The sequence below is a fragment of the Prionailurus bengalensis genome, chromosome B3 (genome assembly GCF_016509475.1).
Source record: "Prionailurus bengalensis isolate Pbe53 chromosome B3, Fcat_Pben_1.1_paternal_pri, whole genome shotgun sequence".
NCBI lineage: Eukaryota > Metazoa > Chordata > Mammalia > Carnivora > Felidae > Prionailurus > Prionailurus bengalensis.
The window spans coordinates 39,433,172-39,450,879 of record NC_057355.1 but is presented as its reverse complement, the minus strand read 5'-3'; the positions used below and the strand labels follow the sequence as shown (position 1 = coordinate 39,450,879).

Below are 17,708 nucleotides of genomic sequence, written 5' to 3'. Positions count from 1 at the left end.
GCAAAGTCACTGTCACTGCGATCCTGACAAGGTCAGGGGTACACCTGGGGACATAGAGGGTAAAAGAGGTGGGTGGTTTCCGCATCCCAGAGACAAAGGAAATGGCCTCTGGGATTTGGGATGACCCACGAGGCAGTCTGCTTCTGTGATGCTGGAAGGTCGATTCTGTCATCTGCTTTCTCATCATAGAACGGGATGATAGTAAAAGCTCCCCAGGTTGTTTGAGGATGAAATGAGGTAATGTGTGTAAACCCTCAGAAAGGTGCCCCACGCACAGTAAGGGCTCAGTAAGAAACGTGAGTTATTAATTTTCCCATTAATATTGTTTTCTAAAGTTCTCAGAGCCCATCTGACCTTCTGCCTCATGTTCCGATATGAAAAGGCTTCAAGGGAAAAATTCCAAAACGTTAACCATGGAGTAGACTTGAGGAATTCTAAAGTGTTCTAGTTGTCATCTAGACAACCATTTTCCAGTTTTCCTATGCCTTCCACAATAATGGTGGTGGTGGGGGGGGGTATAAAAAATACAGCCCTAAGTTCTTTATTAGATCTTGGAGAGTTGTGAGTTGTAACCAGTGTTCTCCACAACAGGGCAGGGAGAGCCCATGTCTGGGCAACCTTGGGTACTGATCACAATGGGGAGGGGCCCCGGTGATGCTGCAGGACTGGGTGGCAAGTGCCTCATGCCCAGAGTGGCCGGTGTGTCAGATGTCAGTCTTGGCATAGGGGGTCTCTGTCTCTCTTTTCTTTGTCATCTTGTGCCCATGATGATAGGAGAAGGAAGAAGGTGACGGAGGTCTAACTTTGCGGGCTTTCCCGAGGAAGATGCCACCCATCCTCCCCTCACAGAGTTACTGTGACAAAAGGAGGAATGGAGCAGAATGGACGGGCAGTGGGGATGATGATGGGTACAGCCTGGACAGTGGTCAGAGGGGACTTCCAGCTGTGCACACCCCAAAGTCCGGCCATAGGCCCCTAAAGCAGCAGGCATGCCCGTCACCCTCACTTTGGAGTTGAGGGGGCTGAGACGCATACAGGTGAGGTGTGTTCCAAGCTCACACAGCCTGCCGGTGGCCAAGATGACGCTGGACTGCTCCCCTGCAGGTCTTGTGGCATTTTGGCCAGTCTGGGGTCCCATGTAGGGAAGGTCCAGAAAAAGAATCTGGAAATGAAAGAGAGGGAGGAAGAGAGAAGAAAGAGAGGGAGAAAAGACAGGGAGGAAGAGAGAAGAAAGAAGAGGCTGTGTGAAGAAGAAACAGAAGGTGGAAGACGGGAAGGAGAAACAGTAGTAGGATGGGGGAGGAAAAGAGGGAAACTGAGGCAGAAGGGCAGGACACAAAGCAATGAAGAGCTGGAAAATCACTATCCAAAGTGCCAGCCCCTGTTCAGCCTCAGAATGGATTTTTCCAGGTGCCACTCAATTTGGTTCTCCTCAGATGTCTCAGACGTCAGGGCAAGAGACCCAAGCGAGGACACCCTCCTGACTCCTCCTCCCTTCTACTGGAACATTCCTGCTCCCTGCCATCCAGCAGGAGTGGGCAGAGCCCTGGCCAGTGAGCTCCTTGTGAAGGGCACCACCCCTACCCTGCCATATTTATGAAGTGACTTATTCCACAGTCCCAGAAAGAGAATCTGGAAATGAAATATTGACAACCTAATCCATTTACATAATCAGCCTCTTTTTTTTTCTTACTCACAATTTAAACAACTTATTTATTTAGAGATCAAGCAACGACTGCTAATGAATTTTACACAAAGCACGCTAATAACGGGGCCTGTGGAACAGAAGGGTAATCACAGCAGGAATTAGTTTTCTACTTAAACATCCTTCCTTTGCAACATATCAATCTAATGTGTCTGATATTGCCATTAACAACCAGATCCATTGCTCAATTAAATTACAAAATGAGCTGCAAAGCCCTCGTTACGTTTCATGTTTAATTTGCACTGGATTCTGCCTATCCGGGGAGGCCTGCATTATAACACCCACTCAACTTTAATATGCTTGCAATGATTTGGGGAGGGTTAATGCAGCTGTCACCTACAAAATTAATGGAAGCAATTTTACAAAATATTAAACACTAGGTGGCCCGTTTAGGTGGGAAACCCAAATGCAACTGGCCCTCCCACTGAACTCTCTATAGTTGATTGGTGAAGCTTGCTCAGGAGACCCCAAGGATGTGGGATTTCTCTCTGCCCCAGGATTGAGGGCTGCCCCAACAAGAAGAGGGATTAGAATTACTTTTCTGTTGGGCACATCTTGGAAAATCGAGAGCGTCAGTGATGTAAGGTCTGGTGTTGCGTCCAGCAAGCTGGAAGTCTGGGCCTGCCTGTCTCCAACAACAAGTGAGCTGTGTTACCTCTCATGTGCAGGTGGACTGCAACAAAGGGTCCTGTTCTGGTTCTGGGGTCTTCTAGCTCCTGACCCTCGTAGCTCATCCTGAGCATTTCCTTATTGGGGGAGAGGGTGAGGATGTGAAGTTGGGCTTGGTGCTTCAGTCCTTCCCCTCTGCACCTTCCCCCAGAGACCCCCATCTCTGACAGAGATCAGAGAGGATTTCCAGATACCGCACCCCATGTTCTAAGGCTGGGAAGATCAAAGGGATGAATACTGGCTCACAAAGAGATTAGATCTGGCTCAAAAGACTTTGGGCTAGAAGCACATAAATGTAAAGCAAAAAATGGAAAATCGCTTTTCTGGACATCGCCAAGAATTTGAGGCTGACTCCAGTCACAGTTGGAGGGGCCCAGTTATATTGTCACAACCAGAAAGATCAATTAGTTGACTCAGCCTCGATCCCTGCTTGCTGATGTTATCTGGGCAGGAGAAGCAGAGGGATGGTGAACAAACGTTCCTCTTGCCTCACCTTGTCTGGGCAGAGTAACAAAACCCAAGGTCAGAGATAAAACACAGATCCCACAGAAGCAGAAAAAGCATGTGAGAGCCTCCTTTCTACCACCCCTCTCTCTGCTCGAAGAGACACTTGTAGTTGAGACTTGGCCCAGGTCCTGTGGGCAAACGTCCTCTTCCAGCTCTGAATTCACTCACCATCCAACACACTGACTGTGGCTTCTCTCACTTCCATAGCACCAAGCCCATCATCATGGCATCCTTCTTCCTACCATGGCAAATGTGCTTATACGGTAATTCCTCAGTTATGTGTTTTGTGAGTTATCCGCTCTGCAGGGCTGAAGTGATTCCAGGACCCTGCTGCCCTTGTTCAGTCTGCTCTCAGGCCTCTAGCCTTCAGAGGATGCAAACTTATGCCTGTATCCTTTTGGCAGAACTCAAATTAAGCATAGAAATTTAGTTCTAGAAGAAATTATGCAAAACGTACTAACTAGTTTGCACCCCCAGCTTCCTTGGATTACTGGTTCCATTGTCTCCCTGCAGTAAGGCAGAAAGCAGAGAGTGGATAGTAGGTGTTCACTTCCTTCTCTGGGTGAGTCAGTGCAAGTTTAGGGCTTGGGTCACTGGGCTGGGGGCGGGGTGGTGTGTGTAACGGGCCAAGGGCCAGGAAGGATGAGTTGATGAGTCTTCCTGGCAGGAGGACTCAGAATGCTTTCTGAGAAAGGAGCAGGAAGGCTCACAGAGGGATGCTGTGGGCTGGTGAACTCCAGCCGCTCTCTGCAAGGCTGCCGGGAAAATGAGCAATATGAACAGCAAGGACAATAGCTAGCCCCCCTCTTACCTGTCCCCCATGTAGCCAGCTGTGCAGTGGCACCGTCCAGTCACATGATCACACTGCCCTCCATGGTGGCAAGGACAGTCCTGGCTGCAGTTCTGGCCGAATGTCCCTGGTGGGCAGGGCTGGGCACACACTGCTCCCTGAAACAGAGGAGGGAAGACACACATAGGTAGTGCAATCCTGAGGCCACTCTCTCCTAGAAGTGGCACAGCGGCTGTAGTCCAGGGACCACCCCATTTCCTCAGTGGGACTTTCTTCCCAGGCATAAAGCATAAGAAGCTGGACATGGTGGCTTCCGAAGCCCCAATTTAGAGACAGGGAGACTGAGGCCAATTTGCTCATCCAATTATTCAGCACACATTTATTAAGTGCCTGTTGTATACCAGGCTCTGTGTTAGATATTATGGATACAAAAGTATGAGGGAGACTCGATTTGTGACCTCCCAATCTACTGGGGAGAGAGGCAACAAAGCAGATAACTCAAGTACAATGTGCTAAGCACTGTGACACTGGCAGACAATAAAGTGCTGAGGAAAAACAGACACTCTAATTAAACATAGTGGTCTGGAAACACACACTTTATTTCTATTTCTTTCCCAAACCCTGCTAACATGAAAGCAAAGGGGCAAAGGTATGAGCCTGCAAAGACAAAAGCAATGGAAGCGGAGACCATGCAGGGCACAAACATCTTCCAAGATATGCTGGAAGATGGTAACCTCAGAAAAGCTCAGGAATCAAAGACACCAAGAACATCTGAAGGTCCAAGGGCAGGTGTGCAGGAACAGGAGGGCTATTCAAAAGTTTATAATAGATAGAATTAGACCCCAGACCTCTGCCCCCACTTCAAACAGCCAGGTGACTTCCCCAGTCTGGCAGAAGCCTGGAAGTTGACTTTTGAAGAGTCTGACCCACGTAGGCTTGGACAGAGGGATACCAAGCACAACTGAGGGAGGTGCCATGAGAAACAGGGATCCTGTGCACTCTGCCTGCTCAGCAACTAGACTGCTGATTACCATTCCTGCTAGGGATGCAGGTAAGCTCAAAAGCAAAAACCTACAGATATTGGTATTTGAGGGTCCCATCAGTCAACAAGCCTGGAAACTCCCCCTACCTTTCAGCTTCCTAACGGCTTTTCTGAGGCTCACCAGAAAACCTGAACAGGTAGTGGAGGATCACCAGATATTTCAAATGAAATAACAGATGAAGACCTAAGCAGAAAATACACAAAAGGAACACAGAGGATATAGGAAGTATGCAGGAAGCAAAGACAACTTTTAAAAAGAGAATTACAAACCTCCGTTATAATTAAAATGAGTATCCGTAGGTAGTTATTTGAAATTATTTTTATCTATGAAAGAGCAGAGTGCTATAAAAGGAAATATCCCAGAGAAAAGTAAAGATTTCTTGAAATTTAAAAATAAGATGGCAGAAATTTAAAAATTTTTAGTAGAAGAGATGGAAAATGCATAAATTTCCCATAAAGTAGGACAAGAGAGAGGGAGAAGTGCGGGGGTGGGGGGAGGCACTGAAGGAGGAAACTGTAGGCAAAATATAATAAAATTAGAGGATCAGTCCAGGAGGTCTGACATCTAATTAACAGAGGATTTCAGACAGTGGAACAGAGAAAATTGAGGTGCCTAAATTAAATGGCAAATATAATACAAGAAAAATTTCCCAGAATGGAATAATGGAAAGCACTGATCTCTGAATTGAAAAGGTCTAGAGAGTTTCCAGCATGAAAAATGAAAAAGAAAAAGACCCACATTAAGGCTTATAATTATATATTTTTATACTTCCATGGATAAAGAAATTATCCTCAAAGTTTTTAGAAAGTCACATACAAAAGAACAGGAATCAAAATGTATTGGATTTCTTAACTAAAAGCTAGATGATAATGGAGCAATGCCTCAGAAATTCAGAGGAAAATAATTTCCAACCTAGAATTCTATACCAAGCTAAACTAACACTCAGGTGGGGAGTAGCCTCAAAAAACTAACTTCCTAAGCTTCTCTTCTAGAAAGCTACTGAAGGATTTTTTTTCATTAAAAAGAATTATATGATAAAAAGAAAGAAATGGGGACTTCAACAGAAGAGAGAGGTGGAGGGAAACACAGGGTGGCAGTGAAAGGAAGTCTGAGAATGACACCAGGGCAGCAGGAACTGAAGTACACAAAGCTCTGGGGGGTGTGGCCTCCAAGAAAAAAATTGGAACAAAACCCAAATTGAGAGATTTCTAATGGGTCTGAACTTTTGGAGAGGCCTTTTTGAGTTCTGACAGAGAGTTTTAGGGATAAATTAGTAACAATACATAGGTGAGCATATTAACATAAACACTGATTTTGAATTCATTATGTCGTCAAATTATGAAGTCATCAATGTCATCAAAATGATTCAACCAAAAATTATAATAAAGTTGCACTGAGAGGGTTGGGGAAGGGTTGCATGTGATGTGTGTGTATGTGTGTGTGTGTGTGTGTGTGTGTGTGTGTGTGTGTGTGTGTGTAAGACAGATCTGAATCTTATCCTATGGTATGAAGTCAACAGAAATGGCAATGAAATGGCAGTGAAGCATGTGATGCAGAAATGCGGAAGGAAATGCCAGAAGAAACACCTACAAGAGGTGAATGCACCTGCCTTTCAGGAGTAGGATTTGCGAGTGAGTCAGGGGACTACTTTCCCCTCCCTCCAGTACTAGCCTTGTGAGATTAGATAACTTAAAACATTTTTTTAAATGTTTATTTCTGAGAGAGCAAGAGCGAGAGAGAGAATGAGCAGGGGAGGGGCAGAGAGAGAGAGGAAGACACAGAATCTGAAGCAGGCTCCAGGCTCTGAGCTGTCACCACAGATCCCGATGTGGGGCTTGAATTTGTGAACTGTGAGATCATGACCTGAACGGAAGTTGGACGCCCAACCGACTGAGTCACCCAGGTGCCCCGAGATTAGATAACTTTAAACAATTGTATCTATGAATCTTAGGTCTTTATAAAAGAGAAATCTGAACAAGCTTCCCTTTCAGCCTCCCCCTTTCATTTCTCTTATGGAGACCAAGGATTCTCCCACAATTAATTCATCAATAAGTTCAATACACAGTTATTAAGCACCAATAACTGCTGGCCCAGAGGAAGCTGGTTTACTCAGGAAAATGCTGCCAGACCCAGGTCATTTTTCAATATCATCCAATTTATTGTAATGAATTAGGTGAGAGGCCTTTTAGCTCAGATTTCTCTTCCCCACCTGTCAGAAGGTGAGGGGCTGGTGTGGGGGGAGTGGAAGGGGGAATGGAGAAGGCAGAGGCAGCAGCTGAGGGGACAGTGAGATGAGTGTGTATGTGAGGAGAGGGGCAGGGAAAAGCCACAGAGGAAGGGGCCCTTTTCCTCCTGGGGGTGATAGGGGTTCCCCATAGAGGCTTGCCTTTCTCACTATACCCCAGAAGCTTCTAAGACATGACCAGGACTCCACAAGGAGGCCCACAGAGAAGCTTCGTGTACAGAGTGCTGCCTTCTGAAATTGCCTGGGAAAATCAAGCATCCTGGAGGCTTTTCAGACAGGTGGGCCATCACCTCCTGAAGCCCCTGCAATGTTCCCCACTGCAGGCACCCCAAATGCCTGAATCCCTGGGCTCCCTCTCGGGCCTGAAGGAATTCAGTATCTTGGAAGGCCTGCTGCCTGGTATGGCTGACAGAACACTGGACTCAAAGTCAGCACTTGGGCTCCGGTCCCAGCTCTGCCTCCTCCCCGATGGCTGAGCTCGGACAAGCCCCATGATTGCTCTAAGCCTCAGTTTCCTCACCTATAAAATGGGAGCAGTAACTCCCAGTCTCCAAGGTGGTTGTAAATGTTACGTGAGGTTGGAGATGCAAAGGAAGCTAGTACGGTGCCCTAAAGAGCAGGCCCTTAATTAGTATTGATTCCACGCAAGTAGACATCTGGCGGTCGCAAGGAGGAGGGGCCCAGCATGAACAGGGCCTGGGAAGAGGGAGAGAACCTTAACTGATAGCTGAAGAATAGGTTTGGGGGGATGGGCTTTGGGGAGAGCAGGCAGGGAAGTGTCAGCTTTGGAGAAGGCTGTGGCTTCTCTTCGGGTTTCTCTTCTGCTATTATGAGCTAAATTGTGTCTCCCCAAATTCATATACCTTAACCCCTGGTAGCTCAGATTGTGACTGTATTTGGAGATACAGCCTTTATAGAGGTAATACGGTTAAAATGAGGTGATAAGGGTGGGCCCTAATCTAATCTGATGGGTATCCTTGTACAAAGGGGAGATGAGGACACAGAGACACAAAGAGGGAAGCCCTTGTGAAGACACGTGGAGAAAACAGCTGTCTACAACCTAAGGCGAGAGGTCTTAGAAGGAGCCAACCCCATCAACACTTTGATCCTGGACTTCTGGCCTCAAGAACGGTAAGAAAAGGCATTTCTATGGTTTAAGCGCCCCGTCCCCCTCCCCCCACCCACCCTGTCTGTGCGACTTTGTTACAACAGCCCCAGCAGACTAACACACCTGCCCTGTGGTCAACTGAGTGCACATCTCCAATAGTAGTGGGGTCCTGGGCCCTGTGGCATCTAGAAGGTTGGAGGTGAGGTGAGGCAACAGTTCTGCTCCTCTCAGAACTGGTTCGACCAAATGGTTTGTCAAGATCTGGAAACCAGCCACTCCTTAAGAGGATCATGGCTAAAGGGAGCATAAACGATGAAAGGACTCAGGCCACACCAATTCTCCCAGACAAGGAACAACTCAGCCTCTCCAAGCATCTCAAGGCATTTCTAATTATCACCACTGGCCCACGTAGCATGGATGCTCTCAATGAACAGTGAGTGGCTGGTGTGGGCGCTGAGAAAGCGGTCCAGGCACAGGCCAGGACGTGGGGCTCCATGAATCATCCTTCCTAGATGTGAGCATCTATGATTTTACAGCCTCAGCTCCAAACACCAATGCCTGGCCTGGTCCTACTTCTGAGCACCTCAGCCCCATCTCTGTTCAGGCCTGTAGTTGTGTGTGTGTGTGTGTGTGTGTGTGTGTGTGTGTGTGTGTACGCGCGTGCACACGTGTGTTACATGCCCATACACACACTATATCCAGCCTCCACCATCAGACTGGGAACTCCTAACGGGAGCCGATCACACACCTCCTACCTCCCCTTTGTCTGCAGTGTCCACTCTCATCCAACCACTCACACCTGGCTTCTCGAATTCTCTCGAAGGCGAAAGAGAGTAAATACTTTCCCAAGCTCTTTGCAAAGGCCCCTCCTGGAACAGGCTAATGACAGCTAGGCAAGTGGAGTGCCCTACAGGCATACTTAGAGCCTGGTGGCCAGGAATCTCTGAGGAGGGGCCTGGAGGTCCAGAGATACTGGGGACTCTTCTCTAGCTCTGCACAGTGCCTCAGTCCTTTGGGGGAGCCGCACTGTGTGAGCTAGTGATTTTAATTTTTTTTTTAATGTTTGTTTATTTTTGAGAGAGACAGAGAGATTGGGGGGGGGGTGCAGAGAGAGAAAGGGAGACACAGAATCCGAAGCAGGCTCCAGGCTGAGTTGTCAGCACAGAGCCCAACGTGGCCACAAGATCATGACCTGAGCTGAAGTCGGACGCTTAACTGACTGAGCCACCCAGGCGCTCTAGATTGTACTCGTTAGATCTGTGAGTGTAGTGGAAGCTGCTGGGGGCCAACAAGAAAGTGAGGGCTTGGAGGATGATAAAGGCAGGACCCTTCTTCCCAGCACCCTCTTCCCAGCCCCAGCCGTCCCTGGGAGGGGCCTCAGGACTGAGCTGCAGCATCCTTACACTGTGACTCTGCATGCACGAGGGGTATTAATAATTCATACAAATCTGCAAGTTAAATGCTGTGTAAAAAATAGAAACGCAATTGTCTACAAAAAAATTAAAAATATAAAGTCCCCAAATCCATAGGTGTCTATTGACAGTTTCCTGTCGTCTCGAAGAACAAACTTCTCACTGTGTTGGGGAGAAAAAAATTCCTCCAAGGCTTCCTCCCTTCCCCTTCTTTGACCACTGGCTTCCATCAGTCTCTCTAGAGAGGCCTGTGGCCCATTCTCCTCCTCCCTCACCCTGACCCAACCTCAATGCCTGCTGCTAGGCCTCTGAAAACCCAGCCTGTGGGTGGTGGAATTCTGGAAGCAGGTGGGAGATAAGAGGGTCTTTCCAGAGACTGGTTCAGGGCGGGAGAAATGGGCAGGTGAGAAATGAGAGAGGCAGCAGCAGCCCCTTTGTCCTCAGAAGAGACAGTCAGACAGACACCAAGGGCTGAGGTTCAGGAGTCCAGAGTCAAGAGACCCAGATTCTAACCCACCTTCCTCTTAACCAGCAGTGTAGCCTTAGGCAGGTCACTCAACCTCTCTGGGCCTCAGCTTCCTCATCTGAGAAAGGAGGGGATTGATGGACCAGTGGTGTTCAGACCTCTAAAAGCTGGGAGGCCCTGTTTTTATGTGAAATCTTACCAAGAACCTCAATATAGAAAGATTAAAATGGAGAAGTGAGGGTGTGTGGGACCCAGAGCCCTAATTATTAGGCTCCCCACCCACCCTCACCCCCAAGAAACCTTAGGGTTCTGTGAAACTCGGAAGGAAATCCTACAGTCTTGATCAATTATTTCCAAATATGGATCTGCGGACGGGGTTGGCTGCTTCAGAATCATCTGGGGAGCTTATTAAAGATAGAGATCCAAGCCCCAGAAAGTCTCTGGTGGGGCCCGGAAATCTGTTTTTAAGACCCACCTCCAGACCCAGAAACTCTGGCGTGCAGCCACGTTTGGACACTGCTGGGCCAGATCATCCCCTGGTCCTTTCCTGCTCTAAAAAATCCCGGCCAATCTGTGCCCGTGTCAATGGGCCCTGCCAGCATCCCTCCAGCCTGCTCCCCATGACCTCTGCATTCACAGCTTCCCGAAATACCCTGCTCCTGCTCAGCACCCCTGCCCTCTCTGGCTTTGCAAAGAAGTTTCAGGCCTTGGGGGATGCAGCCCCCTGTGTCACTGAGCTTCCCCCAAAATGGGGTGTGTTACTGGAGAGTCAGAGGCGGGGGCGCAGCCTGGGAGAGTCTGATTTAGTGACTCGGCGCTCCTGAGAAGCTTGGGTCATTGGTGGGGGGAGCACTGACAGAGTGTGTTAGCTAAAAAAACGAGGCTTGTGGATTGTCTGCAGGATCCAGGGATATAAAACAAGCAATGATAGAGGACAGAGTCTGCAAGGCACTTTGAACGTGCACTGCCTCATCTGAGCCTTTTGCCCACCAGGACGGTTATGAAGGGCAGGGCTTACTATTGTTGTATGGGTTCTGCTTACAGATGGGGAAACAGAGACCAGATGGGGAAACAGAGACTGAGCACTTTTTTCAGGGTCAACACTGGTTGCAGGACCTGAACTGAGGCCTGTGAGGTTATAATTCCCATCCTTTCCTTTCCATAATAGCGGTTCCCAGACACAAGAGCTGGGTTGGTTGAGGCTGCACCAGAATCACCTGGAGCACATATTGAAATACAGATTCTGGGCCCACAGAACAGGGGGGTACAGGCTAGGAATCTGAAGTTCTAGAACTTCAGGTGATCTCTACTCTTCCGTCTCCCCGCCTCCTCCCACCTGTTCCCCTGCCCTCACACCACACCCTTTCTGCCACACTGGGCCCAGAGTCCACGGCAGCTCAGCTGAGTACCTATGTCCAAGGAAAGAGCTTATCTAGATTTCAACTCCTTTGAGCACGAGAGACCACAGGCTCAGAGAGGTTAAGGAACCTGCCATCAGTTCACACAGCCCTTAGATGTAGCCTGTCATTCAAAGTTGTGTCCAAGGGATCTCCGGTGGTTATCTAGTGATGCCTGTGACCACAGATAGGAGGGAGGGTTTTCAGGGTGGGAAAAGAATTCAGCCCCTCAACGTGTGTGTGGGTGAGGGACGCTCACACCTCTTACAGAGGCCCGCCCACATCCTGTGGGCCCACCTACCGTCCAGCCTGGGGGGCAGGCACACTCTCCAGTGATGTGGTGGCAGGTGCCCCCATTCTGGCAGGGGCAGCGCAGCTCACAGTAAGCCCCGTGGCTTCCAGGTGGACACAGCTCCTCACAGCTGCATGAGGAAGCAGAGGTGTTAGACATGGCAGCATTCAGTCAGTGGCAGTGTCCCAGTACTCCAGGGCTCCCTAGGAATTCGAGAGTGCACAGCCAGTGTGAACTGTATTAGGGCCAGTTAGCTGAGATGCAGTCCTGCTTTCTGCCAGAAGGGGGAAACAGGGCTCAGATATAATGAACTGGAATGCTGTGTGACTGGGCCCATGCCTATGGGGTAACTTAAGTGCTTAATGTCAAGAAGAGTGTTTTTTGGGGAAGGCTTCCGTGAGAGGAAGACATTTTATGTGGGTCCTGAAGGTGAAGTTAGTTCCACTGGGAGAAGGGAAGGAAGGGCATGCCAGGCAGAAGGAACAGCATGAGTAAAGGCACTGAGATGTGGTTATTGATCTGGCTTTTAAGAATCTACCTAGATTCAGGGAGAGTAAGTATCTGGAGCATGACCCACTTTTAGCCTCTGGAAAGGTCTCAGCTATCATGACGGGTTCACGTGCACTGCTGAGGTATGAGGGAGGCTTTGCACAGGATCTTGGCCTTGGGCCTCAGGGAAATGGCCCTGGCCTCTAGCTGGAGCTGGCCCTGGAGCTGGCCAGACCTTGGGGCAGGAAACACCCTCAATCAAGGATGTGTCCCTGACCAGTGTCCTTGGATACCCTCTCAGGATCTAGGGCTGTTGGGAGGCCACTGAGTCTTCAACAGGGTGGGGAGTGGGGAGGAGAACTTCAATCTTGCTCTGAGGGGGTCTCAATTAAGCAGTCTTGGAGGTTCCCTCTCAGTACAGACTCTCTAGAGAACTGGAGTGAGGGGTGTTTGGGGTGTGAGGGGAGAAGACAGGGGATATGAACAGGCACAATAAATTCTCTGAATCTATTCATGGTACTTACTGCCCAGGGCCCTCACCCATCTCTTTCTCAAATGGCCTGGAAGGGTCGGGACCCAGGTGAGCAGCGGGCGTTTGGGTTATGATCAGAGGAGAATGCCAAACTGAGGTGGGGTCCGGACAGGAAGGGCCTCCCGGGAGGAGTTTCATGAACTCCTGATGTACTTGGTCTCAGCTTGCACCTGTCACCCTGGGGCCTGGATAGAGGGACCGGGGACCTGCGTGGGTGAGGCCTGGGCATTTAACCTCTGTAGGGTTTGGGGTCACAGCGCGGGAGATCTGCCAGCCAGGACTGCCTTGAACTTCTGTCTGTACCCCCTACCCTGCTGCTCAGTTAGGAGCCAGTGGCAGACTGCGCAGCTGCGGGGAGGGAGCCAGCCCCGCCCCGCCCCGCCCCGCCCCTCGGGCCCTGGGGGCGGTACTCACTAGACTCCGGTGTAGCCCGGTGCGCAGAGGCACTGGCCGGTGCGGGGGTCGCAGCTGGCTCCGTGGCGGCACTGGCACTGCAGCTGGCAGCCCTTGCCGTGGGTGCCCGGCGCACAGAGCTCCTCGCAGCGCCAGCCGCGGAAGCCGGCGGCACACACGCAGGCGCCCGTGATGGGGTTGCACAGGGCTCCATTCTGGCACTGGCACCGATTGCTGCAATGGGGGCCCCAGTGGTCGCTGTCACAGCCTGCAAGAGAGGAGCCGGTCAGGGCTGAGGGAATTCCCTGAGGGACTGTCCTTGGGACGGGGGCCGGAACCGATACCCCAAAGGCCACTCTCTGCGTTGCTCTTCCCTGGATAAGGAGACAGCAAGGGCCATTAGGGGGGAAGCTTTGGCACCTCATAACCTCCATGGGCTCTTCGCCAAGCCACTCCACTAATCATACACCCTAAGAAGATTATTTCTCCAAGGTATCTCCCAGTCTGGGCCATCCCATTCCAACCAGTGCTTCCCTGAAGCCCCCCCCCCCCCCCCCCCCCCCCCCCCCGTATTGAAATTCTGGAACCATAAGCTATTCACCTCCCTCTGCCTTTGCTAAATTCTTCTTGGTTGGTTGTCTCTGTTCCTCTCAGCCAGGCTTTCTCTTCTGGTTTGCTACCGCTCTTCTCTGTGACACTATTCGCTCCCCCTTCTCAGTCCCTCCCCAGCCCAGCCCCCATCTCTCTCTCTTTCCCTCTCTTCCTGAAACTCATTAGTTTTCTCACCTCTTGTACCTCACTCTCCAGTGAGAATGCCTTCTAGCTCCCTGCACCCTCTCCCCCCACCCCCCTCCCATCTCCCTGTCACCCTTCCCATCTGTCTCTCCGAGGCTTCTCCTTTTCAGCAATGTCTACCCACCCTGCACCCCCACCCCCCGCCCCTGGGTTGCTTTATCTTCAGTTCAATTTCTTTACTTTCCAAGTAGCCAACTTCAGAAGGAGCAGGAAAAAGAAATGTTTCCCTGGGAGGAGCCAGACAGCCTTCAAGATCTTTATATGTAATTAAATGTTTCAAAGAGTGATGATATCTGAGCCAGCTTTGCAGAAACTTTCACAGCTGCGGAAAGGACCTGAATGGCAGAGCCCCAGGTAGGTCACCCAGCCTGCTGCCACCTCCCCCTCTGACCTTCCGCTGGTGCAGATAGGACACGCAATACCAAGATGTCCTCAAACCACAGGCTCATTCACTTGAATCCTGGAGTGTGGTGGATGTGGGGTTCAAGCATGGCCATAGACAGGCACAGATAATGTTCTACGAGAAGTTCAATGGAGAAAAAGACTACTCCCAGCTAAGGAGATCAGGCAAGACTTCCTAAAGTCTCATTTGTCTGCCTATCAGAGTGACCAAGTGTCCTGGTTTCAGCACTAAAATCTCACCTTCTGAGAAATCCTTCAGTCCTGGCCAAACTGGAATGGCTGGACACCCTACCTTCTGAAGACAAGGTGCCGATCAGATGATCTTTGTGCTCCAGTGATTCTAGGGTTTAGACACTCAGAGAAGGAAGGCGGCAGGTGAGTGTGACCGGAGAAAGTGTCACTGGGGCAGGCTCAGTATGAACAAAGAGGCAGTGGCACTCGAGTGTTGGGCATGCACGAGAGTAGAAGGTTCTAGTGAGGCCAGTGAGTACATGGGATCTTTGGGGACTAAGGCAGTGATGGAGGAATCACTCCATCAGCCCCACAAACTCCACTGGATGTACCTCCCACTTGCTGATCAAGGTCAAATGGTCAATGTCATGGAGCCTGTCCATCATCCTTTAACAGATGGAACCAGCCTGGGCCCAAATCCCTGTCTTGCTTTATTCCTTCTTCATCTCTGCCCCAAATATTCACATATACAAACTGAGCTGCCAGCTTATGAGTAAGCCCCACCCTACATTTTCTACCTGGTACTACGGTGAGGCAAAATCAAGTCCAAGAGCCAAAATGATCTTGACAAAGAACAAAGCTGGAGGCATCATGCTTCCTGATTCCAAACTATATTACAAAGCTATAGTAATCAAAACAGTATGATATGGGCATAAAAACAATGGATCAATGGAACAGAACAAAGAGGCCAGAAATAAACCCAGGAATATATGGTCAGTTAATTTATGACCAAGGAGCCAAGAATATACAATGGAGAAAGGACAGTCTCTTACATCATACACAAACATTAACTCAAAATGGATTAAAGATTGAAATGTAAGACCTGAAACTATGAAACTCCTAGAAGAAAACATAGGTGGTAATCTCCTTGACGCAGGTGATAATTTTCTGGATTTGACCTGAAAAGCAAAGGCAACAAAACCAAATATAAACAAGTGGGACTACATTCAACTAAAAAGCTTCTGCATAAGAAAGGAAACCATCAGCAAAATGAAAGGCAACTTACTGAATGGGAGAAAACATGTGCAAATCATGTAACTGACAAGGGGTTAATATTCAAAGTATATAAAGAACTCATACAACTCAATAGCAAACAAACAAACAAACAAACAAAAACGAAACAAAAAACCCGAACGATCCGATTAAAAAATGGGCAGAGGATCTGAATAGTCATTTTTACAAAGAAGGCATACAGAGGGCCAACAGGTACATGAAAAGGTGCTACACATCACTAGTCATCAGGAAAATGCAAATCAGAACCACAATGAGATATCACCTCACACCTGTTAGAACGGCTAGCATCAAAAGACAAGAAATAACAAGTGTTGGCAAAGATGTGGAAAGAAGGGAACCCTCGTGCGCTGTTGGTGGGAATACAAACTGGTGCAACCATTGTGGAAAACAGTATGGAGGTCCCCCTACTCCCAAATTAAAAATAGAACTCTCCTATGATCCAGCAATTCCAGTTCTGGGTATTCATCCAAAGGAAATGAAAATACAAACTTGAAAAGATATATGCACCCTCGTGTTCACTGCAGCATTATCTACAACAGCCAAGACATGCAAGCAACTTAAGTGTCCATTAATAGATAAATGGATAAAGAAGATGTGGTATATATAGACAACGGAATGTTATCCAGCCACAAAAAAAGAAGGAAATCCTGTAATTTGTAACAACATGGATGGACCTTGAGGGCATTATGCTGATAAGTCAAACAGAGACTTATGAAATAAGTCAAACAGAGAAAGACAAACACCGTATGATTTATGTGGAATCTAAAAAAATGAAGAAACAGACAAGAACTGGACTCATAGATGCAAAGAACTATTTGGTGGTTACCAGAGGTGGGGTGTAGGAGGTGGGGAAAATGGGTGAAGGTGGCCAAAAGGTACAAAGTTCTAGTTACCAAATAAATAAGTCATGGGGATGTAATGTCCAGCATGGTGACTAGAGTTAATAACACTGTATAGTTAATAATACGTGAAAGTTAGTAAGAGCAGATCTTAAAGGTTCCCATGGCAAGAAAAAAACCATGTAACTATGTATGGTGACATATGTTGACCTGTGGTGATCATTTCACAATATATACAAATGTGGAATCATTATGTTATATACCGGAAACATTTTTTTTTAATTTTTTAATGTTTATTTATTTTTTTGAGAGAGAGTGAGAGACAGAGCTCGAGAGGGGAAGGACAGAGAGAGGGAGACGCAGAATCCGAAGCAGGCTCCAGGCTCCGAGCTGTCAGCACAGAGCCTGATGTGGGGCTCGAGCTCACAGACTGTGAGATCATGACCTGCGCCGGAGTCAGACGCTTAACCGACAGCCATCCAGGCACCTCTGAAACTAATTTCTTAATAAAAAAAAAAAAATCAAGTCCAGATATAGTTACAAACTCCACCCACAATGGAAGAGGCTCACAAGACAGAGAATAACCGAGTATCCAGCAGTCAGCTTCTCCCACGTCATCCTCTCTCTGGGACATATATCAGCGAGTGGAAAGACTAGCCGAATTAACTGCTATACCATTTCTCAATCTCTTTTTGTGGCCAAGCACACGTAGTTGAATTCCCATAAATTTAACGTACGTATGACATGACTCCATTGTAATAATAACGACAACCACGTTTCAAATGCTCACTTGTGACATTTAAAACCCTGTAAGTTAGGTTTTATTACTCTTCATTTTACAGATGGGGAAACTAAAGGGTCAGTGAGGTTAAGTGATTGCCCAAGGTTCTAGTCAAGGGCAGGCTCAGGTCTGGCTCCAGCAACCTCCACTGCTGGTAAATGGGACACTTTCTGAAGGATGCTTCTGTGGACAGAAACTCAGGGGGGCCACTGGGCATAAGGGGGCAGCTGCAGAACACAAGGGTAGAGATGCCATGTAAACCAGCCACTTCCTCTCTGCTCATCACTGGGAACAGCCCCAGGATCTAGAACAAGGGATTCCCTTCATTGTTAGGGTCATAGTCACTGCCCTCGGACCTTGACTCTGAAGGAAACTGCTAGAGTCCAAAGCCAGTTTGTCCTTGGTGCATCCCAGGGCGTAGTTATGCTTTGCTTATCAGAGGTGACCTCCATTCTCTCTGGCACAACCCAAGCCCCAAACTGGAGAGCATACTGTCTAGTGGGGACGGAGATGCTAAAGCGGCATTTAAAGTATCTCACAGAAGTGCCACAGCAAGGGTCGTTCAGGACAATATAGAAGGGCGCGGGTGGGTTTGAAT

General features: G+C 48.6%; 1 protein-coding gene across 4 annotated transcripts in view; it reads right to left on the bottom strand.

Moving 5' to 3' along the window:
* Nucleotides 1-17,708, bottom strand: part of MEGF11 (multiple EGF like domains 11) — a 359,712-nt gene that overhangs the window by 66,752 nt on the left and 275,252 nt on the right. For all 4 annotated transcript variants that reach the window (XR_006293259.1, XM_043555119.1, XM_043555120.1 and 1 more), the window contains exons 6-8: nucleotides 13,070-13,316; nucleotides 11,644-11,764; nucleotides 3,693-3,829 (exon numbers count right to left, since the gene is read on the bottom strand). Coding sequence is in view for 3 of the 4 variants with exons in the window: in XM_043555119.1 (XP_043411054.1) it covers nucleotides 3,693-3,829; nucleotides 11,644-11,764; nucleotides 13,070-13,316 (505 nt within the window). In the remaining variant the exon portion in view is untranslated. The remainder of the gene's footprint in view (nucleotides 1-3,692; nucleotides 3,830-11,643; nucleotides 11,765-13,069; nucleotides 13,317-17,708) is intronic.